General features: G+C 42.6%; 4 protein-coding genes across 4 annotated transcripts; 2 read left to right on the top strand and 2 right to left on the bottom strand.

The window, feature by feature from the left end:
• Positions 1–6,524: 6,524 nt before the first annotated feature.
• Positions 6,525–13,404, bottom strand: LOC128719119 (LIM domain kinase 1). Its single transcript, XM_053812741.1, has 9 exons — positions 13,383–13,404; positions 11,824–11,923; positions 11,310–11,424; positions 11,107–11,237; positions 10,809–11,033; positions 10,545–10,637; positions 10,007–10,398; positions 8,975–9,932; positions 6,525–8,901 (listed from the first exon to the last, which is right to left on the bottom strand). The coding sequence occupies exons 1-9, from the start codon at positions 13,402–13,404 to the stop codon at positions 6,525–6,527; spliced, it is 4,413 nt and encodes a 1,470-aa protein (XP_053668716.1).
• Positions 13,405–14,286: 882 nt separating this feature from the next.
• Positions 14,287–15,360, top strand: LOC128707285 (protein unc-119 homolog). The gene is made up of 3 exons (XM_053802237.1): positions 14,287–14,762; positions 14,870–15,042; positions 15,248–15,360. The coding sequence occupies exons 1-3, from the start codon at positions 14,287–14,289 to the stop codon at positions 15,358–15,360; spliced, it is 762 nt and encodes a 253-aa protein (XP_053658212.1).
• Positions 15,361–20,796: 5,436 nt separating this feature from the next.
• Positions 20,797–22,514, bottom strand: LOC128708145 (putative protein tag-52). Its single transcript, XM_053803106.1, has 2 exons — positions 22,391–22,514; positions 20,797–22,325 (listed from the first exon to the last, which is right to left on the bottom strand). The coding sequence occupies exons 1-2, from the start codon at positions 22,512–22,514 to the stop codon at positions 20,797–20,799; spliced, it is 1,653 nt and encodes a 550-aa protein (XP_053659081.1).
• A 1,805-nt stretch (positions 22,515–24,319) lies between these two features.
• On the top strand, positions 24,320–25,539 carry LOC128718429 (60S ribosomal protein L27a). Its single transcript, XM_053812054.1, has 4 exons — positions 24,320–24,325; positions 24,799–24,865; positions 24,932–25,179; positions 25,411–25,539. The coding sequence occupies exons 1-4, from the start codon at positions 24,320–24,322 to the stop codon at positions 25,537–25,539; spliced, it is 450 nt and encodes a 149-aa protein (XP_053668029.1).
• Positions 25,540–25,678: the final 139 nt, after the last annotated feature.

The raw sequence follows: 25,678 nt of genomic DNA, 5'->3' as shown, positions 1-25,678 counted from the left end.
CTGCATGGGAAAATTGAATAAATTTGATTACTTTCAATTGCGTTTCGTGTACGTGACGCCACCGTCGAAGTGATGGTATACCGGAAGCAATTTTACAATTTGGCTTTCTAGATTTTTACCTTTTGCATAACAAAGGGATATATATAGTTTAGGGGTCGGAAACATCTGAATTAGATTATCTTGTTTTAATACCGTTCACACAAGGCGATTTTTTTCCACATAAATTGCTTTTATTAATTAATATCGAGCTTCACAAAATAAACATGTCCACTCATTTCCACTGGGTTAGCCAGAGCTTTGGGCCTAGGCGAATATCAAGGTTGTAGGCAGGTTCTAGAGTTCCATGTTTCAAGTTGTCTTTTTTATTATGTCATTCGTAGTTTGGCCAAGAAATTATTTAAATATATCCTCCTTTTTAATTTAGCCCAGGGCTTCTCAACCGATCGTCCGTTACAACCACCTCGAACGCCGGGAAAATCTCTTTGTCCAGAATCCAGCCAACCGTTTTTTCTGAGTACCCGGTTGGTTCTCCGACATAGCTGACTTGAACGGACAGTTTCCCATGTTCACATCCATTTTGGAAGAATATTTCTTGACAGTTTGGCCTATCGCACCAACTTCCAGGTTCTATGAATAGGCCTCCTTGCATTCTGTTTGAGAAATCGGTAGAATAGCTACATACACTTAAAATGGCCCAACGACCCTAAACAGGGTTCCAATCGATGGACTCTTATCTAAACTTTCCAGAGGTGCCAGAATAGTGTAGATGTTCCCGCGATCGTACCCGGCCGACACGAAGTATGGCACCACGATGGTCGACTTTTTTAATTTTCGGATGGAGCACGATGTTTTGAAGTTCTTTAACCGCTCTTGATACAACTAACGTAAACAAAGCGATGGAGTTGTCAAAAATGCTCAGTATATAGTCAACTAGTATATCTAGACCACTAATTGAAGGACCAACCACCAGCTGACAGGATAACAACATAAAAATTCGTAGCTTGTTGTCGTTTTTCGTTTAATTGCACTGCAACGAATAGCCCTGATTATAATGGTATCAAAACTTTATTTACTTAACAGTGGATATTCTGTCAAACAGGATATTGAAGATTTGAAAAATAAAGGAAAAGCGATAACGATATGCGCGGAAAAATCCTCAAAACAAATAACAAGAAACCGAGGTAACATCAATCGAAAAAGTACGACTGTGTGACAGGTGAACCAATAATAATGTAGAGAAATGCAAAATGCGATAAAAACTCATCTCCCGAAGAGCCAACCGGTCGTACAGATGAGCAAATGAAAACCCGACAGTAGGAAAACGGTGGAGCAGAAAAAAAACAAGCATCAAAATAGAACCAAGTGAAAGAGAGAGAAAAAAACAAACCCCGAAGTCTCCCGGAGTAGGCATGTGGCATGCTGTAGCATCAATTATTCAAATTTATTTTATTTCGTTTTATGAGCGAAAATTTTATTTTATTATTTGAATTTCAAATGGATATGTATATAGCGTCGTTCGCGTATATCCGCGCCCATCCACGCCGTCCAAATCACTGAATGTGACAAACTACTGACCGAATCATTGCGTGGCCAAAAACGAGGGAAAAAGGATGGGAAAACATCGTGTTCGTTCCGGGAAGCAAAAATTCGTTTGCAAATGAAAATTCAAATTACGAAATGGCGGTAAATCGAATGTGTGGGAAAAATGGGCATAACAAAACAAAAAAAAAACCAACAAACCGATCATCAGTTCGAACCACAACGGTGGTGCGCGGCGACACACACCAGGCGCGAGATATGGGTGGCAAAAAAATAGCATTTTATTTCCTTGCCTGATAACTGGGAAAGCGTATCATCATCAGTAGCAGCAGTGGAGAATAAACTTTACCTGATAAGTGGCGGGAAAAAAAATGCTGATGAGGATGTGGCGGGATGGCGCATGAAATATTCAATCATTCGTGCATTCTAGCGAATCCAAATAAAATATGCCACAGTTAGTGAGCTATTAAAATAGAATTCATTAAGTCTACAGTAGCTGCCAAACGTTGTTAGTGCAGCAAAAATTCCCATATTTCAATTGTGTACTTTACCTTTCCCACATCTCAGGCCCTGGCTACTGGATTGAACACTACAAACAGCATAATGGTTGCTTGATGTTAATACAATGGTGCGCCTAATAGGACACCCACTGTACATTGCTTACTTTACAACTGTCACAAACCTCGGAACGCTCAAGTGTCGCGGTTGCATCGGCACATGATAAAGCATTTTTTATTTCGCATAATCGTTAATCGATACAGAATAAATGATCGGTGATATGTGTCACAAATGGATGTGCGCTACACAAAAAAAACGCAACAACTTCCGCAGCACGACACAAAAAATGCACTGCGAAAAGGAAGCTTATTTCATTGCACAGATGTTAAAATTTAATTAAACCATTTCCAAACCCGGTTGTCACTAGCAACCGAGTAACGAACGGATGTTTGGTAATTAATGCACTACTCGGCTCCATTCCTGTTAGTGGTCGACCATTAAATTATTTATTGAATCGTAGAAACAAAACAGCAGAACGAGAAGGAGTACAATAAAAATAGTAAATAAAAAGGCAACATGTAAATGGTCGGGAAAAATACTGTTCCTGACCAGTACTTCATATTTACAGTGTATCTGAAGCACTTAAAAACTCCAACGGCTATTGCGAGACAATATTTAATAAAGGGGCATAATAGGGACATTATTAACGAACAGGTGCTGATAGCTGTTGGAGGTCGATAGCGCTCTAAAAAAAAAAACGGTTCGTACGGGAAACGAACCATATCCCGTATGGTGATAACGTGTCTATCGTGCAGACGGCGGGATGAGACATACAAAGTGATGGACATCCAGCTCATGAAAAAGGAGACTTGAGATAAAGCACGATCGGAAGTGCGAATGTGAAGCTTCTTTACAGTCTAACCAAAGAAGCCGACTAATGATTACCGACACAAGGTTTTTGTTGGATATAGCTATTACATGGATCTGGGACGATTTGACTTGAAAAGATTCGAAGTACATGGACAATGGTCTACTTCTTTGAACCCTGTCCCTATATTCCAGTTTATCTCCTCCTAGTTCTTCCTCTATCTTTTGTTGTGTAATCTTTGATAATTGTAGTGTCATTTTCACTGGCATTGACGAGGTGTCATAGTGTTATAGCCAATAGTAGGCATAGTGTAATATCACAAACTGGATGCAAAGCAGACATGGCGGTTTTGTTGCAGTCTCAGAACCTCGCCGCAAGGGAAGCACAAATCACTATATCCACAATTTCAATAAAAAACAACCAAAGGAAATTTGAATTTTATTAACGTAATTTTACTAATGAATAAAATTTGCATACACTCACCTGCCAGCTACCAATCCACCATCTGTAGCCGTGATTTAGTTTGACAGCGGTCACAAGCTGCTACGAAGCACAGACGAATCATTTTCCTGGCAGAAAAATTTACATGATCATCGCGATGAAAACATCTGCCCGCAGCTGAATCAGAGACCTCAGACGAGAAGGACATTCGGAAGTCAAGTGAACGCTATCTTCTTTGCATTTGATGCTGGAAGAAGCGTTTGAACTTACTAGCAATGATATCATCATGAACGGAACGATTCGTAACAGTGTGTATGTTTTCTGTACCATATTTAACTTTATTACGATTAGAAAGGTTTTAACACATATCCAATCAGCCAGCACTGTGTAACACATAGTTTAACTCGTGCGTTCGCTTGTGTGTTTGCAACGAGTACAGATGGCAAGAAGAAACATTTATCAGTGTGTTAATAAATTAGTGTCAAATAAAACGAATCCAGCCTTCAATGTCATGACATATTCTTGCTTGCACCAAGCCTTAGCCCTCCGATCGCTAAATGTGTTCCTGCACTGGTTGGCGTATACGGGAACGAAATTATTCAATTAAAGACTTTAGGTATTCCTCCAGATCGGGCTTCAAATTTCCTGACTTGTTCCTCAACTGAACTGTTCCTCAACGGTTCATGCTCGGCACTCGAAAAAAATTCTTTTGCTCCATTTTTTTTCCTTTGGATGAAACATTCCATTTTGCATTTCCTGTAAATTTTCTCGTTTTGTTGAAACTCCATTATGCCATCTTTGTTACAGTGCACTATTGTTTTGTGCGGCTGGATAAAAACTGTTGTTTTCGATAACGCATAAATAATGCATCCTTAATAACATTTTTTTTCTTGCCGGAAAATGCCTTGGATGTATTCAATTTCCATAAGCATTTTCCATACATGCACACACGAATCTGACGATCCACAGTAATAAAAATAACACAACAATGCACTTGTACGCGGTGAAAATAATCGAAACAATAGGCATTTACACCAGAAAAGGAACGCCATGTCAGCAAAAAAGTTATCCTGCGGGCAGCAGAAAAATCCAAACACACACACACACGCGAAACGCGGAATTGATCGGGATGTAACTAGTAAATATTGGCAAAATGTTTCATTTTTTGTCAAGTTTTTTTTTTGGGCGTGTGCAATGAGACATAAAAAATCGTTCTTCTTTTTCACTACATGTGCGTCCACATTTCGCATGTATCATTTTCCTGTGTGCGCTTTTGTTTGCCTCAGAAAGTCGGAATAATTGAACAATAAATTAATACAATTTACATACATCCTGGGCATGTTAGGTGGCTTGCATTACACATTACATGTTGCAGCACCAGCCCTTTTCATGCAAAGTACGAGAGTCGAAGAAAAAAGGATTAAAAATGGATTAAGGGTCACTGAATTTTCATATTGCTCCGAATACAAACAAGGCTCACTTTTATGCTATTCCCACAGGCATGTTACTGTATGTGAGGGTTGGTATATTGCACTTCTATCGATCATCCGACCGATTTTTCAAATACATTTCTTACATTCCGCTTATCGCGCTTTCCAACCAAGAAGATTTCATTTCCAAGCAGAACTTCGCTGTTTAAAAAGGCGACTAACCGTAGCCACGTTTAGTAAAAACCGAGCATAGGAACGGTTTGTACACTGCGCTACCTTACATTCTAACCGGTTGCGAAACCGTTTCACCTATCTTGCATGCATTGCTTATACTATCTACATTAATTCATAATGTTCATATTGGGGTCTAGGATCGTAACATCGTTCCCTTTATATGCTTATTCCTGTCAATCTGGTGTACTCACGTCCTACAACTAACGTTCACTAAAGATAGAAATCCGTACTGTTGTCGCACTACTAACAACTACTTAAAGCTAACTTAAAAATGTGTGTTTGTGAATAAAAAGTTTGGTAAAATCTAGGCCATGAATAAAACTGTAACGCTATGCACTCATTTTGCGCCACTTGCCCATCTTGGTATCCTGTTACGTGTTTAATGTCTTTTTAGTTTGCAATCTTTTACATGGCTTGGTGGCCCACAGGCCTTCTTAGCTTAGTGTAAACATAAGAAAGAAAAGTATGTACGCGGGCACACTATAACCACGTGCTTTATATATACCACAATATCACAGTCCGGTTAGTAACTTCATCTTGCTATGGGGTTGGGGATCTCCTTTTTAATCGTGTCGTTATACATTTAGTACAATTTCAAAGGGAGAAACGTTCTTTAAAAGAAAGATAAAATAACTTTGCACAGATTTAAGTGTGATCGTTTATCGAAACATATGGCTTAAAAACAAGTGAGACGAACTCCTGCATCCAGGAAGAGGCAGAGTGTTAACAAGACAGAACGCGAGATCATCTAGAAATATAAATGAGGGAAAAATCTTTAAAATTAAGGAACAACACAAACAAATTGTTTGAGATTGTCAAAAAACATTAAATCCTGTATGAATCATTCCATCATTCCGCATTTACCGGAACGGGAAATTTACAGTCACTCTGGAATAACGTAGTGCTTGAACCAAAAATGGAATTTTCATGGAATAGAACCTAACAAACTAACTTTATCTATACACAGGTATGTGAAATCTTCGTCTTTCGCTCAACTTTTGCTTGCTTGATTTGAGAGTTTGTGACTGAATTCGCACCACCGCCACAGTCACACAAAGAATGCACCGTCATACTTACTTAAACTAAACGGGAGGGCATGAACGAAGTCTTGCAACACTAGTACAGATTTTCGCACTTTTCGTATGCTCTGTTGTGTTGAGAGAGATAAGAGAGGTGTTATCTGAGTAGAGCTGTGTCTGAAAAAAGAGGTGCTTGAATAAGTAGGTGCTTTGAGAAATCGACTTTAAACGGTTGCACTTCCCCACATTAAGGTATTTTTTGTAATTAGTTGTCGAGCCACTTCGAGCTCAGAACGTAGCACATCATTTCTTAGCAAGTAGCGATTGGCATGTAGCTGCCTTGGCTTTTGTGTTGTCAAGATTCTATATAACTTTCAATAACGAGCGCCAGTTTCCCTAAGATCATTAGCTGAGCAGTTAATGTGTGTTGTGCCGTAAACGACAATATATGTTTAAAAGGTACAATTCAATGTGAGCAAGCTTTCCCCACTTTGCTTACTTCGGCACCTTGACAAGGGCTGTCGGTGAGAGTACCTTCCGCTCTCTAATACAACCGCCGGACACGGCCCCACCGTGCGTAGTTCCTCGCACCGGACTAGACGGCGACAACGGCACTTTTCTTGCAATTCCGGGTCCTTTCGTTCCACCTAGCATTGGGCCAATTCCTTTGCCCTTGAGCGCTGCAGATACAGAATGATCCTGCGAAAACCCGGTATTTACCTTGCGTGTCTCTAGCAGACGAGCATTAAGACGTCTAATGCTAGCTGGGGAAAGAATGCCGATACTGCGGTTACCATTGCCATTGCTGCCAGTAACAGAGCGGCTTCCATTTAGGGCTATTTGAGAAGGGGACTCTGGACGTGAATTACTACCACTACTGCCAACCGTTGGCGAAAGGGTTGATGTATACTTTTCCCTACTGCCTGAGTTGGCGCGAACTTCATTGTAGTGCACTGTCATCCGGTCTACCGGTCGATACGTACGACCCTTGCTTAACTTTAGCAAATTTGCAGAACCTGTGCAACTGATCGGAGGTTTACCAGTGGATGGAATCATCTCATCAACACAAACTGCATTGTCAGCAACAACGGGTGCTCTACTTCCACTACCTGGTTTCCCAACCACACCCCCAGTGCGTTTCCCTGAAGATAACCGTAACGTTTGTCCCCCCTTTCCCACATCTGTAGGTTCATTTGGTTTAGATTTGTACGAATGCACCGTAATATGGACAGATGGTCTAACAACATTGGATTTTGCTATGCGATCTCCCATCGGAAGGTCACTATCCAGTGCTGATGCAGAAATTGTGGCCCCAAATCCGGTTTGCGGTTCCGGATCGGACGTTGGAGATATTTTTTGTTTGGTTGAAAATATCGATCGTTCCGACGAAGTCGTACGCACGTGTCCAGTTCCTTTACCAGTAACTTTTGATCCCGCTGTTATTGTAGATCGATGCGTTCCAGCAATGTCATAATTATGCTTTGAACTGGATGGCGTACTTGCAATCGTTGAAGGTTCAGCGGCGCGGAACAATTTCCTGGTATATTGGACGGCTTTTTGAGCACTAGAGGTTATAGATTTTTCCTCTCTTCTGGCCGCCATGGTATTACCATCTACCAACCCCGTTGTTGCGCTGTTACTTTCCGGTAAAATCGACGCCAAAGGGGAGGAAGCTTTCAAAGATGTGAAATTCTTTTTGGTTTCCACGGGCATTGGCTTTAATTCCTCATCGAGAGCAATGTTTTCTTTTTCACACTTTTTGCGTTCACCTAAAGGAAAGATCTCCCTCTCACGATCCCCAGGCATATGGGCTAGATTATTCACACATGTTTCTGTACGAGCGATGATAGATTCCCACACCTCATTGTCAACTCGATTACCGTTTACCTCCAAGTAGTTCAAACTGGTATCGCAACTCGAGTCAAAGTCCGAACAGTTCTCCAGATCGCGCACATTGTTCAGGGTAAGATGTCCATTTTGAAGATGAATTAAGAATCCTTTCTCACCGTAATGCTTCGTTTTCTGTTGAACTAACGGTTCATCCACAAACGTACTCCCGTCTCGAACAGCAACCTGATGGCCATGAGATTGCACATCTTGTAGTGGAGATTTTTTACGTTCCAAGCTATCTTTTACCGATGCAAGTATCTGATCCGTGGTTGGTCTAACAGCCACATTGGGCAAACCTTCCTTTGCGATCATTTCGCTTGTCATAATTAAGCTGATCGGTTCCGATGCACTACCGTCATCTGTCGAACAGCTAGCATCCGCAAGCTGATCAGTAGTTCCAAGCCGAGCAGCTAACAAACTGGAATCGAGCGACTTTCGTTGATTCTCTCGACTCAGCATCATTCGTTGACGTCGCTTCGCACGTATACTGTCGCGTATGCGATCTCCATTAGCGGAGAAATCTTTACCCAGGTGTGGTGACTTTGGTATATCGTTAAAATCCACTACAACGAAACCTGGCCCTACTGATGCAGGTGCACCGATTATTCCTTCCGAATGCGGAACAGCACTGGGGGAGGTATATGGCATACGAACATTACTATCTACAGGCACATTACAAACACCGTTTACCATATCTAGACTCGTCGTTTGCACATCGGTCATCTTATGTTGCCGTTCTGCATGGTCTTCTTCCTGACCCTCACAAATGCGCTTCCGGCTGAGCGATGGCTTGAGACCATACCCACCAGATGCTGGTGGTGGAGTCGTTAAGCCATCAGGAGTGGTACACAAACTTGATTCTGTGCTTTGCAGCTCCTTAAAGTTCTCTATTTCATCGATGATTCTTGTCGGAATCGGTCGCTTCAGGGCTACTACCGTTACCATGGTTTCTAGCCAACCTTGCAGCACATGAAACGGAGGCCTAAAATAATGAATCAACCGCGAGTTAGTATTAAAACTCTATCGCATTTATGTCAAATGCCAATTTTACATACCGTTTGTCTGGGTTCAAATCACAGCACAGAAAGGCAATCTTGTAGAAAGGCTCCGGACACTGGCCGCAAAATTTTTCCCGAAAAACCTTCTCGTTCAGTCCGAAATCTGGCAACCGGGGTAAATAGTCCGGATCGGCCTGCACTCGTCCAATGATCTCACACAACATGATGCCGAACGAGAAGATGTCCACCTTTTCGTCGTACTTATTGCCGCGCATCATTTCCGGTGCCATCCAGTAAGGGTTACCCACCACTGTATATCGTTGTCGGCGCGGCCGTCCCCTACGTCCGATCGTACCATTTCCGCTCGGTGTAGCAGTACATTTTTCATACGCAGTGGTACTGATTAACGGTTGCTTAATGATTCGCGCCAGCCCAAAATCGGCCACTATCACCGTGCCATTCTCGCGCACCAAACAGTTTAGCGAGTTTAGATCTCGATGAATGATGTTCATCGAGTGTAGGTAACTCATGCCGCTCGAAATATCTCGCGCAAACGATATCCGCTGTTCCCAGCTAAGCGGTTGTCCTGAATCGTGTATCAACTCCTTCAACGAGCCGCCGGGTATGAATTCCGTCACCAGGTGTAACTTCTTGTCCTTATACAGCACACCAATAAACCGTAACACGTTGTGATGCGATAGCGATCGTAGAACAGCGACCTCTTTGAGAAAATTTTTCTGGGCTTCCTCATCGACACGATACAGTTCCTTTAGCACCATCACTTCCTGAGTAACGCGATGCGTCACTTTGAACACTTGTCCAAAAAATCCCTTCCCCAGTAATTCGCCCTGCACCAGATCCGAAGCACGGAAGATGCGTGCTGCTTTCGGTTCTACGCGAAACGATTTAGTCCGCGAGAGGTCGTAAAATTCACCTCCCGTTGCCATGGTACGATGTTCGTCTAGCAAGCGAGACATGCTAGAGCTGCGTTCTTTTTCCTTTAAACTATTGGTAGCTGTATGGTAAAGGGAGAAAAACAAAACGTTACTAAAATATGCCTTTTGCACCTTTACCGCACTTTTTTCTCACCAGTATTGCAATTGACATCCTTTAAACGTTTCTGTAACTTTCTCGACGATCCACTCATGTAACCTTCATCCTTCTTTTTGAATATACGTTCAAGCTTACTGGGCGATAGACTCCGTGCGGATTCATCGTCCTCGTTATTGTTTAACGCATCAGGACACTTTGATACACCACTATAGGAAGATGACAGAATTCCTTCGCAACCTTTAGCACCCGTCACCGGTTGCTCAACTATATCCGGATCGTGTTCCACTGTCAGCTGAAGTGCTTTACCGGCCGAGGCTTCGATAAGATTTTGCAAACTTTCCAGCGGTACATCGCGTACGGGTGTACCATTGACTTCCAGTACCTTTTCGCCGACCCGCAGTGACATTAAATCTGAATTGAGCGTTACTCTACGCAAACGACAGAAGAAAAAGTGTCATGTTAATTTACGGTAAAAAGCTGGAATTAATGTAACAAAAGCTCATTGTATTAGCTTAGTTTGTACAAACAATAATAGATGAAAAGCAATCTTGGACAATTAGTGTATGTTATTTACCTAAAGTGAAGCAAACCACAGCAAGAATCCAACGCGGTATTAATACAAGAAAAAATGTACTTTCCTAGTTGTCCGTAGGCGGTACAGAACACCCTAGGTGGAACATTATTTTGTGTTTACATCCGCAAGCATCATCCACAAATCCACATAGAAAGCAGCATTACGCAGAAGCATGATGGATAGGTTCGGTTAGTAAAGAGCAAGTGCGTGACCACACCGGTAACCGGCACATTGACACATCGTCAGTTTGGGACTGTTACTTACTCCGATATTCGAACGCCTTTGCATCCGTTAGCAACACCTTTCAGGGACGTACTGTACGGTTTTTCGTCCGTTGCCAAACGTATACGATCAGATCGGTTGCCGCTCCAGGGTATCTCAACCAGCCGGATGGAATGCGGAAGTTTGTGTCTCTCTTTCGCCGGTAAAACTATTGTATCATTGCGATCCACTTCCAATACTTTCTGCTGACGCTTGTAGCACACACCGCTGCAAAAAAAGAAAAGAATGCATTGAAGTCAGTTGATAGCGAATGGCAGTTTCAGCCTATAGCCGTACATACCAGTATAGCTTCGATCGTTCCAGCAGTGCGTAGGATTCTCTGTCGCCGATAAATACTTTACACAATTCGCAACGAAAACATTCCGGATGGAATTTGTGATCACCGGCAAACATCGCAGGTCCGGAGATAAACTGAAATAGTTGCGATAAAAAATTGTGAAACCGAAAAGCTTAAAGAACACTTGAAACGTGGTTTATAATTACCTGCGAACACTGCTGACAGCAGTCACCAAACTTCGACCAATGATCATCCCTACAGAACAACAGCCCGTCCTTCTCGAAATACCAACTCGACAGCCGTGCATCACAAACCGAACATCTAATGCAGGAAATCAGAACAAAAAGGAAACACACAACCACCCACAACATTTAAAAACGCTCATTGCAATGGTAAATTTAATTAGCGTACAGTAACCGAATTAAAACCTCTCCGTCACGTTGGGCGCATGGCGAGACATTTCACCCTCAGCCGTGTCCAATCGATGGAAGGACTTCGTATTCGGATTATCGAAGGCACGTGGTCATGTTCGTGTGCGGTGGGGCACAATGTTTTTTTTTTTTGCGCCTTACAACCTCCTTTCTGGTGTGAAACCACCACCAACACAACGCACGGAAGGCAACAATAATAAATCTAATCAAATACCCCGATAGAACTTCGCTGTTTAGTCTTGGATCACCGAGACTCGCGCGCTTGTAGCACCGAGACAATCCACCTTACCTGAAACATTCCTCATGCCACAGCTGACCAACTGCGGCCACATGTTGTTCCGCTTCTATCGCATTATAGCAGCTAGCACACGCAGTTGTGCCTGGTTTCCCTACAAGATAAAATAATACAAGCAATAGTTGTGATAACGATTTCAATGTTGCTAGGGCAATGGTTACGACGTGTGTGTTTGTTTTGACCCCCTGCACTAAGGTCCGCACAGCTGTTCCATGTTGAAATCAGCATAGAAAACCGGTGATCGGAACGTCAGTGATTGCTTGATTAACCTTCTTACCCTTTTCAATTCGCTGGCTTATAGATACGGTAGAAGCCTACTTAGGGCAAATTAGTTCATTAAGTCGAACACATAGCCAAGCACTCTCATCCCGTTCTATCCGTAGAACATACCGAATGCTATCTCGCTCCTTCGAGCACATGTGTTGGGTTGATGTTTTCATTTCGATTTGGCATGCGTTCAAACGCTTTCACTATTCAGTTGGGTTTCCACCGTTCTTATTTCGTTCTATTTGCGACTGTGTGTGGCCACACCAACTGCTTTATTCGCATTTTAGCGCATTGCTTCAAATCTATTTTCTAAATGCAACATATCGATCTTAGTACGGTGAACAAGGAAGGCACGTTCTGTAGCGTTTCTTTTGATTTTTTCCTTCTTTCTTTTAATGAATGAAATGTCAAGGTCAGGTGCAGCGGTACCGTCTTATTTTGGTTTGCCGTTGCTGTTTACTTTTTCCTCTAATTTGTTTCACATTCTTATCACACGGGTCCTCTAATGAGGAAGCTCCATCAATTTGGTGTTTGATACATCCATTGAAACTGGTCATTAAGTAAGCCCATACATAATATTACGTGATCCCTTTTGCTACGTGAGCAAAGGGAACGGTTTCCGCTTGATAAAGGACTGATTATTTCTTTTCATTGTATTTTGTTGCTACACTGCATTCCATGCCAATGGTGCAAGACGACCAATGGTCAACGGTGACAACATTATCCAAAGAGCCCAACGAATAAGCGTCGTATGAGTCACGGTCGCATCGTAAACATAGTAGACATCCGACGACCTTTTGGAACTAAAACACACGCACACACAGGCGAGGGCCTCGCTCGTTCGAACGCACAACGCACATTTCTACGCAATATTACCAAACAACATGTCAACGCATTTGAGCGAATGAAAGGGAAAACGGACTAAGGAATGTGTTTTATGTTCTAGAATTATTTCGTCTTAGATTCTAGCCATTACGGGGGTTACTATTTCATTAAACAGCTCTGCCCATCCTTCTTAGGATAAAGATGCCGTTTGAAATGTTTTGCTTTACCACTTTCAACGCGCACAAAAGATTGTATCATTGATTGCAGCATTGCGAGGAAGAGAGAGGCATATACACAAGCATTAACACACCCACGCACACCCGCAATCGAAGCGCTTCATATGTGAATTTATCGCTAAATAGCGCAGGCTGCAGCCTGCCCCGGAATATTTTCTCATTGCCCATCACTTCAACCCACCGACAATTACACACGGCAAACATAATTCACCCAAACTCACGCACCTTTTGCCCCGTTTTCGCCCATCGTTGCATTTTTTTCCTTAACGAACTGCAAACCGTCGTCCGCTCTCCTCTAGTGTTTCCTTTCCTCTGAGGACAACTTTACACTGCACTGTACACAATAACGTTTTTAGTGTGAACAAACTGTTATCTATCGATCACTCACATAGCGGCTTAACTTGAGCATTTTGTTCTACATTTGCACTTCCTTATCGTTTGGCGAAAATTGAGCAAATTGGGCCCCTGCTCGCACACGAACGCAGCGGATGGTTTTCATTTCATTTCGGTTTCGGAACTCTTTTTTCTGTGTGTTTGGCATTTTGTTGACATTGAATAAATGCCGTACCGCTCTAGCAACCTTGGTCGTTCTAATTTTGTCCCCGCTGTCAGACAGAGAACCCAATCGGTTTGAATGGCTCGTTAGATTAGAAGGAAATCTTTTCTATGAAACTGTTTGCTGCCAACGTTTAACATAAAACTGCTTGTTCTCAATTGTGCGTAATAGTACAAACAAATTACATATGTACTCCTGTTTCAAATCATGATTTCTTTTCACGTTTATTGACATCCATTTTCTCCCTTTTCACGCACTTGCACTTGACAGCTGACAGGTAACGAAGGGAACACAAAAAAACACAAACACAAACTCTGTGAACGCAGCACGTACGTTTCTTTTCGCATTGTAATAAAATTACAATCCAGAGTAGTCCCACAAAGGATTTCGCTGGATATGTGGCTGATTTAGTGTAGTTTTTGTACTGTTTTGTTGCAATAATACTGGCGCACCGATAGAACGTGTCGTGTCGTAGTTGTTTCCTTCGAAGGAAAAGTATTATTCAACCAAGAAACCAGCCCCTTTACAATCGTTCCCAAACCTCATTTGGTGCTTCTGTGACCCAATAAAACCATGAGTGTGGTGGGCAAGAAGCTGAGCTCATCGATATCGGGACAGGGGGCTGCCGATGCAGAAGGGCCTTCGCCAACGAGTCCTACGGCAGCAACCGGTGGCACTTCGGTGCAAAGCACGGTCACCCCCGATTACGTGCTGCAGCTCAATAAAATTACCGACGACTACCTCTGCACACCGGACGCGAACATCTACGAGATTGACTTTACGCGCTTTAAAATTCGTGATCTGGAGTCCGGTGCGGTGCTGTTCGAAATAGCGAAACCATCGCTCAGCGATATTGCCCATACAGCGGGAGCCGATAGCAAGACGAAGGATTTGGTTGCAAGCACGACAAATGATGAACCTACTGGAGCGCCATCCGCCACAACTGCCGGATGTGAAGATACGGAGGAAACGTTCGAACCGAACGCTGGCCGTTACGTACGGTACCAATTTACGCCGCAATTTCTAAAACTAAAAACCGTCGGTGCTACGTAGGTGTCTCACAATGTTACGATTTTTCTTTCAATTTCAATTTCTAACTATTTTTTTTTTTTTGCTTTTTCATGGCTCCCGTCATCCTGGATCCGCTGGCCCACAGTGTCGAGTTTACGGTTGGCAGCAAGAGTGTGAAAAATTTTCGCATGATCGAACGACACTTCTTCAAGGATCGGTTGCTGAAAACGTTCGACTTTGAGTTTGGATACTGCATTCCCTTTTCTAAAAATACTTGCGAACACATTTACGAGTTCCCCACTATCCCACCGGATCTAGGTAAGTGCCGGTGCAATTGCGTACGCGGGTGCAATGTGCAGCCAAGAGCTAGGTAGAAATGTGATCTAGATACATTTGAGAGCATGTGTTTGCTGAGCCATTTTTTGCACAACTTAGAAACGATTTTACAAAAGAAATCGCACCAACTCTTTTAATATTCTAATTTTAATTTTCTCGTCTTCTCTTCACGCCATCTACCAAATAGTGAACGAAATGATTCAGCATCCATTTGAAACACGTTCGGATAGTTTTTACTTCGTGGACGGTTGCCTGGTGATGCACAACAAGGCCGACTATGCTTACAACGGTGGACTGTGAGCAGATGTTTGTTCAGAGGAGCAAAAGAAGAAATCGGTTTTGTGTTTGAATTTTGGTAATAATTTTGCTCGAGGTTTGCTCGAGATCTAGTCAATCCGCTGCAGCTGTAATAATGTGAACGTGTGTGCGTGTATGTGTACGTTTGTGTGCCGGTAACGGATTTCCTTTTGCACCGATCATACATTGCGCATCAGAAGCCGAACTACGTGAACCGCCGTTGAAAATCCGAATTTTTACTCCTACTCTCACACATCTGCTGGGTGTGTATGGGCTGAGCGCTGCAATAAATTGACCAAGGAACGTGAATCGATGGACACCGGGTGGATAGTGTTGAGGGAGGGATGAGTAAAATTGTAAACAAACATCATCACCCTCACCGGCAACAGCAGCAGTACGAGAGTGTGTGAAGAAAAATCGATGGAAAAAAGAAACAAAACAGGTATGTTAAATATAATTATTCTATAACGAGCAGAAGAAACAGAAAAAAGGCAGAGAAAACAAAACAAAAACAATTACCCACAACCCAAAGCGAAACTCATGAAAGACATTTTGAAGATTAGTTGCGTTAAAACGTTTTCACCTACGTGCGGCTTTAACTATTTATTATACTAACTACCAAAGGAACGCTAGGGAATTGGGAACACTATATCTCGAAGGAGCAAGCGATAGTTATATCCCTATCCGATGCAGAACCGAGGAATAGCCAGCAGAACACACATACGTCTAATCACCTTTCTTGCCTTAATTATCCGTTTGTTATCGTTGGTGTGCGTAACTATCGCCACGCCACGGCAGAGCGATGAATGACGATAAGCTCTTTAATTGCATTGCGAAACGTAAGTAGAACATCTTGCGTGAAGAATTGTATTTAAAAATAGACCTCACGAATGAAGATACCGACACAGCACATGGCAAGACGTAGCCGATGATCATAGCGATGGAACGAATTTCCTTTTCGATAGCAACATGTGGAAGATTTTTTCGTACCAAGATTGATCTGAGATAAGAAACAAAGAGCTGTACATTTATTATGGTTTTGGAAGCGGTTCCTTTTGTTTAACCTAATCATGATTTGCATTGAATGGTGGTAAAAGCAGGAATCGCCCAATGCCACTTGAACATTTTTCTACAGCACGATTTTTGTATGTAGCAGGAAAAATTGGGTTGGTTATAGGTTACGCTAAGTTGTGGAACAAATAGAGCGACATCTAAAGCATGGCGGTGTTGGTTGATACCCTTCATGGAATGCATCGATTTGGAATCGAAATCTGAGTGCATTTTGTTTACTGATGTCGTTCGAATGGAAAAACATTATTGCGCCGCGGAAACAACACACACGCGATTTTGTGACCTAACCGTAAGCCATGCCTTTTAGAAGCCATGTTGTTTCCCATTGTGTATCCTTTGACCGCTACGCGGTTTTGTTTTGCCATTTATACACCTCTCTTTCCCGCTTGTAACACGGGATTGGGTCGTGAAGCAAAAACAAAAATCGAATAATCTCACTTTCACACCCACAAAATAACACCTACCCTCAGGAAAGGGGCCCACCAAACAGGGGGGGTGACAAATAATAACCCCCGGCGGTATTTGTTACTAGCGGGCGCTTTGTTTTTGTGCCATTAAACGCGATATTATTCGCGTGACCACAGCGTACCATGGCGCGAGCAAGAAGGGTGGCAGTTGGTGGTGTTAGATTTCAACATGTAATAGGACTGTTTCCTTTTGTTTTGCTATGTGTGTAATACCTTATGCTGCACGACCGATGAGGTGTCTATGTCACGAAACACGAGTGCTTTAACTTTTTATCGATTACTGTCGGAACAGGTCTCCTGTATAGTAAGAAATGATCAACTTGGAACAGAAGGTCCTATCCGTTATGTGTAATTCGTTTGCGAAAGCGACCCTTTGTTTAAAACATTTTGCAACTCTCAAAATAAATCATCCTTTTCCTGATTGTTTGTTTCAAAGGAAAAGAAAAGCTTTGTTTGAAGAGGGAGAACTTGAGAAGTCTAGAAAAATAATATTTGATTATTTGGAACAAACAAAAATCATACTGCAAGCTTTATTGCAACACAAAGCTAAAACAACAACCTCACACACCAGTCAACATATAAGAATAGTAATAACAAAGCCACAGATCACAAAACAATAAACACAACTAATAGCAATCGTTATGAGAAAGAGGTAGTAACCGTATAAAAACATAGTACACACAATAGAAGCACAGAAACAAATATGCAAACCTCACGAACCAAATGAAAAAGGATGGGAGAAAGAAACGTTCAAATATAGACAACACCCGATCCTATAGATGTTGAAGTGCTTTTTGATGTTAAACCATGAGCCACATTGTGGTCACATTGTCGGGTACGCTGGAAAGGATGAAAAGGACTGAGTTTTAAACCTTCTGATATGAATTAGACGAACGAAATACATACAACAGCAAGCACGATCTTAGTGCATACACAAACCTTTCAAACGTCACGGCCACGATCACTAACACCAACCAACACCACCATCACTATTGAAAGCAAGCCAGCAATTGAATACTCATTCGGCTGGTGTTTAAAAATAGAAGTTCTATCAGAAGCAATAGCAAACAAAACATAAGCAACACTTAGTGCAAAAGTGCATTAAGACAAACTTTTAACGTTTAGAAACGTTTTAATCTCAGACCGGATCGTTGCAAAAGAATGTTGCATATTTCAGCGGTTTAGTAAAGTTTAAGTTTTAAAAATCAAGATGGGTTTTCTTTATGGAGTTCTCTGCGGTAGTTGAATTTTAAGTGTTGAACGTGTAGCTCCTAAATTTGGAAGTCCAACCAATCCATTTCTATGTTGGTTGTTAATTCTATTGAATGTTTGGTTGTGGAATCATTTTTCTAATAACAATAGACCTGGAGGATGTCGTTCAGCACTACCAACAACTATACCATCTACTAAGTGTCCAGAACCGCTAAGAGTTATCAAACGTACAGCAAAAATGATAGACTATCACACGATACGAACTCTTGTCACAGAGCTACAAAGAACTATCAAGAATTGAGCAAGCGCTACAAAGAAGGAACGCTTATTCGAATAATAAGTTGCAATAGATCTTTACCGGCTTTTGATTGCATAAATATGCATAAGTGCTAGTGTTATGTGAATGTGTTTCAGATTCATTAATCTGAATTACTCTTGGAACTGAATGAAGGACTCTGAATCTCTATTCTGAGAATGTATGTCTCCTCAAAGATTAATGAATCCTCAAAAAATTCGCGAATCTTCGGGGAGTTGTTTATTTTTGAGAATTCATGAATGTTTGGGCATTCGTGTGTTTTTTTAGATTAATAAATCTTTGAGGAATTGCGAAAATATTGAGATTCACCTTCATGATTCATGCTTCACTCATCTTCATTGAGGATTCATATGAATGACTCTCCACACGAACCACTAATCCATGCATCTGATTTGTTACAGATAGGCTAGTGTTGAGTTACTTTTGACGAGCATAAGATGAGCTCGTGACGGAGGAGAGCTTGCGCTCACATTACTGCAACCCTAATTGTAAACTACCCGCCCTGGATGATGTTCGTGTAACGTCTGTTTTATGTACCCTTTGGTATTTTTGGAATGTTGGTGCATTTTTTTTAATGACTTAGAATCTTCAACACCATTAAATACTGTCCATCGTTTACTTCTCTTAGCTGACTGCAGCAGTCTCAGAGACCCTAGTCATTAATTTTAAGTCTCAACCACAAATGAATGGACCTCCAATGTTTTTTGCGTGTTTGTGTGTTAGGTTATAGCATAAGAAAGTAACGCAAAAATCATTTCAAACAAAGTTTGAAGCTGAGGTTACGTTACGACGATTGTCTTTTGACACGTTTGTTTATTGCGTTTTTCGTCCATTGGAGACGCACACTTTGGTTGACGTTCTAAGGAACAAATACGATGGATCGATCCTTAAAAGCACTGACAGATAAGTGGTTTTAATGCAAATGAGCAAAACAACCGAACCGAACACGACACGAGGAAGGAACTCTATGTAGTAATAATATCTATAATAGCATCACGTGTCCAGGTGCACTAGTGTACACCTCAATACGCCGCCCAGTTGAAGTAATATGAAAATTTGAACGAAAACCCAGCGTTACCGGTAACAACAGAACTTAAAGCGATAAAGTAAGTAAGTGAAACAAACTAATTCAAAAGAGCAACCATGTAAGAAAATATTAGAATATCGAAAGTACCAGGAAGCGATGTGGTAGACACAAACGTGTATGCGACGAAATTATTCTGCAAAACGAATAAAATCTAGATGAAATGCATTTGAATGAAAATAGACATGAAATACGTAGTTGAAAGTACGAGTCGATAGCGAATAAGGTAGTAAAACAAGAAGTGGAAAAATTTCCAAAGAATCATTTCCAAAATTTCTGCTGCAATGCTGCTGTTCTTAATCAGACGTAACGTATTTAATATTGCGAAGCAATGGAAAACACACACAAAATGTGGTTCAGTTGACCATATCGGAACGATTACTAATTCAATTTAAAGAACACACAAAAGTAAAGCAGTGAAAACACAAATCGAACGAATAGCTGATGTAGATGCATGCGGTAAAATATAGCAAGTGTGCGGAACGGAAACGTGAATCTAAGTGGTGCGTAAAAACGGAAAAAACCGAACTAACTAGTCAAAATTTTTCAAAGATAAGCAAAACAAGTGAAGGTTTAGAAACGTAACCAAAAAAAAAAAAAAAAACAACCGGTGTTCGCATAAGTAACCGCTCGTGGTCCCTAATTTGAATTTTAGATCTATGAAAACGAAACACGAGAAACAACGTCTCAAGCAAACCTTTACACAAAACTCTTTCTATCTCTCTCTCCTTCTCTTTATGAACTTTAAAAGTGGCATTTTTGTAGTTTACTTTCTCACTCTCATGTTAAGTCCCATATGTTCACTGATTTCCTTTCGGGTTTTATACAATGTCCACGTTCAGTATCAATGCACACAACAGTTTTCTAATTTTCCACCAGTGTTTCTTCTTGCGTTGAGTGACCAAAGAGTTTTACTTTGTAAGTAATTTAAGACACAGTTTTCTGTTCGTATTATGTGCTTTCGATTAGCTCTTATTCGAGTACGATAAATAGATTAACACATTGTTCGGTGTAATAACATCGTTTCTTCTTCATTTACGAAAGAACGTTTTTACAATTGGTATGTAATGTGTTACAAAAGCAGGATCGAGAGTCAAAATGTTGTGAGAAACATTTGATTTACATATTAATGTTAAAAATGGACACGTCCGGAGCGGTTAGCTCCAGGATGCCTGAATAAATATTAATTTCTAATCATTAAACTAATCGTAAATGGTGCTCTCGGAGAAAAGAAAAACATAGAGAACCGTACCGATAATGTTTTACAGAGCAAATGGAATCCGTGCGCTTTAGTACCGCCAATGCATAGACGGAAATCTAAAGTGCACGTGTCTACTGCTGTTGGTTTGCGCTTCACTGTCTGCCTCTCCAGTTTCTGAATTCAACTCGGCTGCATCCGGAATAACTCCTGTTGTGCTGTTTGGGATGCAATTCTCTGTTCCCCAGTTAAATCCTGCTGAGCTTAGCTGAGTTCTAGCAGCAGCAGCGCTGGTTGTTGCCTGTGGGAATCGATGCGGCGCGATCGAATCGTTCGCAACCGATCGTGCTGGAACATACTGTTGCAGTCCACTCGGCTCTCCAACCGATTGATTCAAATCTAAACAGTTAACGTTCTTAAAGGGCCACAACAAACCACGCCTCCTTCTCGTCCTATCCGGTTTCTGGATACGATCCGGACTAGTCGTCTTACGTCGCAACAACCACATAATATCATCCTCCGGTTCCAAACGCTGCAGATGCTTCTTACGCATCGGTTTCCTATTGCTAGACATCTTTCGCAGCGTTTTCCTACACTGGACGTGTAGTTCGATCGCCTCCTTTATCGCAACGTACCAGCCATGACTTTCCTGCTCACCGTCCGAGTTAAATATCGTACCGTCGCCGCTACAGGTGATTCGGAAGTTGCCCCGAAAAAGCTCCACGATTTTACACTTCTTCAGAGGAAACACACAGCAACACGCGATGCTTGAACCCTCCGTCAGTAGCACCTCGACGTCCTTTAGCACCCGACAGTACATGAACATGTCCGACATTAGAATGCAGTACTTCTTCGAGGTGGATCCATCCGTCTTTTGCTTACGTAGAAAGCCCTCCTTCAGGATCTTACGGCCGGGTTTGACCAACTTGAGCGACTTGTTGGTGAGTGCGTTCTGGACCGTGATCAATCTTTGGGTGTTTTCGTAATCTTCCACGACGGCATTAATGTGCGACACTGACTGTTCTACCAGCCGTATCGATTCCAGTAGCGGTTTGTAGGCGCCATCCGAAGGGCTGGTGTACAGTAGAACCTGTTGCAGCAGCAGCTTGTACCGTGGGATGCGCTGTATCGGGGTGATAAGCAACGAGATTAGCTTCATCTGCACTTCCGGGCGTGATTCCGTGTTTGCGATGTATCGCTTCAATGTGGGATTTTTGTCCACGAGCGATTGGAGCATACAGAGCGAGTTGCGATAGTCAAATGCGTACACCGAATAAAGCTTAAAAAACGGACCCAGGTTGGTGAACGCTTTCACCACATTGTCCAAATTTTCATCCAGCTTCTTGAGCAGCTCCTGGCTAAGGTTGTGGATAGTGTCGAGCTGTCCGAAAAGCTGGTTGTGCACCTTCTCGGTCAGAAATCCATTGCTGCGCAGCGGTGTGACAAAGTATTCGAGCAGCAGTTCCAGCTGCCGCAGATACGACTCTTCGGACGTACGAATTTCCCGAATGGCTTGCAGGCGCAGCTCTTGCCGCTTGTCCGATTCGTTATTCTGTGCCGCTGGCATGCAGCGTACCGGACTGTTGTTGTGCGATCCTGGTAGCATAAAACGACGGCCACCTGAAAATCACCCAAGTTAATTAACCCAAGCGCGTGAAATGATCCATGCTTCCAGCTAAACTCACTCCCAACGCGAACATTGTGTACGTTCTGCACCTTCAGTGCGGCTATCAGTTCGGAACGCATATCCTCTGGCATCAGAGGCTGTAGCTGTGACCGGAGACCCGCTTTTGGCGTTAATTGGGCCATGTTTTTCGATATTAAAACACTTTTTTATAGCCAGCGAAACAGCAAAGCCTTTTGGTTGGCAAACAATTTCAAAACTCAGCCGTTTGCGGCTTGTTATGTTGACAGTTTCCTTTCGAATTTCAAAACAACCGTGACAGCTGCATGAAGCCTTGGTCGAAGCGAATAGAAAAGAGCAGTAGTGAAATTTTTCACCGCGCAAAAGCAGGCTTTGGTTTCGAATGGATTTGTTATTTTCTCTCCGTTAAAAGCTGTAACATTTTGCGTGATTTGATGGAAAAAAATATATGTGAACTTCTTTACAGCAAACATTACACATTAAAATAAGGAAAAGCATTCTTCTTGCAATTTCTGATTAATTTTTCCCGCTTGATAGGCCACCACTAGGCACCGTCTGTCAAAGTGATTCGAATTCCGTAGAAACGTCACCCGACTAAACGTCAAAGGCACGGATCGGTTCTTCCTTTTTCCGGCAAACTCGTCGTGCTGTGGACGCATTTTTGTGGTAACAGTGCTAAGTTTTTGGATTTTCGTACACAATGGTCGTAAGTGTCGGGTGAAATTTGTTATCAACAGCTAGCGCTTCCTTCGGTGCATCGAGTAGTGATCGTTTTTATTAGAAAATGCGGTGGTAAGTTACGGAAAGGCTGGATGTATCCCTCGGGGTGGTGTTACCCAGCAAGCCGTCACCGTTTGCAATGGCCAGCGGGCAGCACCTCGTCGGTGTTAGGATGGTGATCCTTCGTGTTTGATATCTTGATGATGATTCTCTTGTACGGGCGGACAGAATGCATACTGTGTACAAATTATTATGCTACCAATCCTGTTGATGTACTGAACTGATAAAAGATTGAACTGGAAAGATCCCTCCTAATAACTGTCGACGATGCTGCCTTGCACCGGGTAGACAAACAGATGATCGAAGGACGCGCGTCGTGTGTTGATTGGGAAGGGCAATGAATGTTTGAGAGGCAATGCATTGAACCACGGTTTATTTTTATGATCTATTGCACACAGAGCCTACAACTTAAAAGCTCTGTGAACGCTTAAAAAACGGACCCAGGTTGGTGAACGCTTTCACCACATCGTCCAAATTTTCATCCAGCTTCTTGAGCAGCTCCTGGCTAAGGTTGTGGATAGTGTCGAGCTGTCCGAAAAGCTGGTTGTGCACCTTCTCGGTCAGAAATCCATTGCTGCGCAGCGGTGTGACAAAGTATTCGAGCAGCAGTTCCAACTGCTGCAGATACGACTGTTCGGACGTACACATTTCCCGAATCGCTTTTAGCGTCAATTAGGTCATGTTTTTCGATATTAAAACACTATTTTATAGCCAGCGAATCGGCAAAGCCTTTTGGTTGGCAAACAATTTCAAAACTCAGCCGTTTGCGGCTTGTTATGTTGACAGTTTCCTTTCGAATTTCAAAACAACCGTGACAGCTGCATAAAGCCTTGGTCGAAGCGAATCGAAAAGAGCAGTGTCATGAAACTTTTCACCGTGCAAAAGCCGGCTTTGTTTTCGAATGAAATTGTTATTTCTTTCCGATGGCTGTTAAAAATGAACTTCTTTTCAGCAAACATTACGCATTAAAATAAGGGAAAGCATTCTCGCAATTTCTGATTAATATTTTCCGACATGATAGGCCACCACTAGGCATCGTGATGGCTGTCAAAGTGATTCAACTTCCGCTGAAACGTCTCCTGACTAAACGTCAAACGCACCGACCGTCTCTTTCTTTTTCCGGCAAACTCTACGTGCTGTCGACACATTTTTGTGGTAGCAGCACTAAGTTTTTGGATTATCGTACACAATGGTCGTAAGTGTCGGGTGTAATCTGTTATCAACAGCGAGCGCTTCCTTCGGTGCATCGAGTAGTGAACGGTTTTTGCGAGAAAATGCGGTGGCAAGTTACGGAAAGGCTGGATGCATCCCTCGGGGTGGTGTTACCCAGCAAGCCGTCACCGTTTGCAATGGCCAGCGGGCAGCACCTCGTCGGTGTTAGGATGGTGATCCTTCGTGTTTGATATCTTGATGATGATTCTCTTGTACGGGCGGACAGAATGCATACTGTGTACAAATTATTATGCTACCAATCCTGTTGATGTACTGAACTGATAAAAGATTGAAATGGAAAGATCCCTCCTAATAACTGTCGACGATGCTGCCTTGCACCGGGTAGACAAACAGATGATCGAAGGACGCGCGTCGTGTGTTGATTGGGAAGGGCAATGAATGTTTGAGAGGCAACGCATTGAACCACGGTTTATTTTTATGATCTATTGCACACAGAGCCTAAAGGTACGCAGGAAGACTAGGAAGCTGCGTGGTCACGTCAGCCACGGTCATGGTCGTATCGGTAAGTGATCCTGGCGTCCTGCACATATCGTTTGCGCGTTAATAACCGATTGGTTCTTCACTGTAGGCAAGCACCGTAAGCATCCTGGTGGTCGCGGTAACGCTGGTGGTATGCACCATCATCGTATCAACTTCGACAAATACCATCCGGGATACTTCGGCAAGGTCGGTATGCGGAACTTCCATCTGAACCGCAACCACAAGTTCTGTCCGACGATTAACCTCACACACCTGTGGAGCCTGGTGCCAGAAAAGGTGCGCGAGGAAGCGAAGAAGAATCCCGAGAAGGTCCCAGTTGTCGATCTGGTCCAGTTCGTAAGTATTCGTGCGATTTGTTGTGGTGATGAATGATGGCGTTTTCTTTGGTCTCTACTCTACATAATTCTCGCGTCCGGGCGGACAGAATGCATACTGTGTGCGAGTACATACAATCCTGTTGATAATCGAACATTTACTGATGGAAGTTTAGATCACATAGAACGTCTGCCATTTCTTCGCATATGCACGATTATTTGAAGGCAACTGACACCATTGTTTTATTCGTAGGGTTACTTCAAGCTGCTCGGTTCCGGTTTCCCACCGAAGGCGCCCATCATTGTGAAGGCGAAATACTTCTCCAAGCTGGCTGAGAAGCGCATCAAGGCGGTCGGCGGTGCTTGCTTGCTGCGGGCTTAGAGCATTTGGCTTAAGGTTCAATCACACTCGCACGGCGCCTCGGAAGGGCCATACTATGCCTTGACGTGGCACCGTCCGGAACAGCCAACCCAACAACATCTTGAGATCCTTCTGGCTGTTCTGTTTTTTTTTTGGTACA

The sequence above is a fragment of the Anopheles marshallii genome, chromosome 2, assembly GCF_943734725.1.
Source record: "Anopheles marshallii chromosome 2, idAnoMarsDA_429_01, whole genome shotgun sequence".
NCBI lineage: Eukaryota > Metazoa > Arthropoda > Insecta > Diptera > Culicidae > Anopheles > Anopheles marshallii.
The sequence above is the reverse complement of the archived record's forward strand: the minus strand, read 5'-3'. Positions and strand labels throughout refer to the sequence as shown.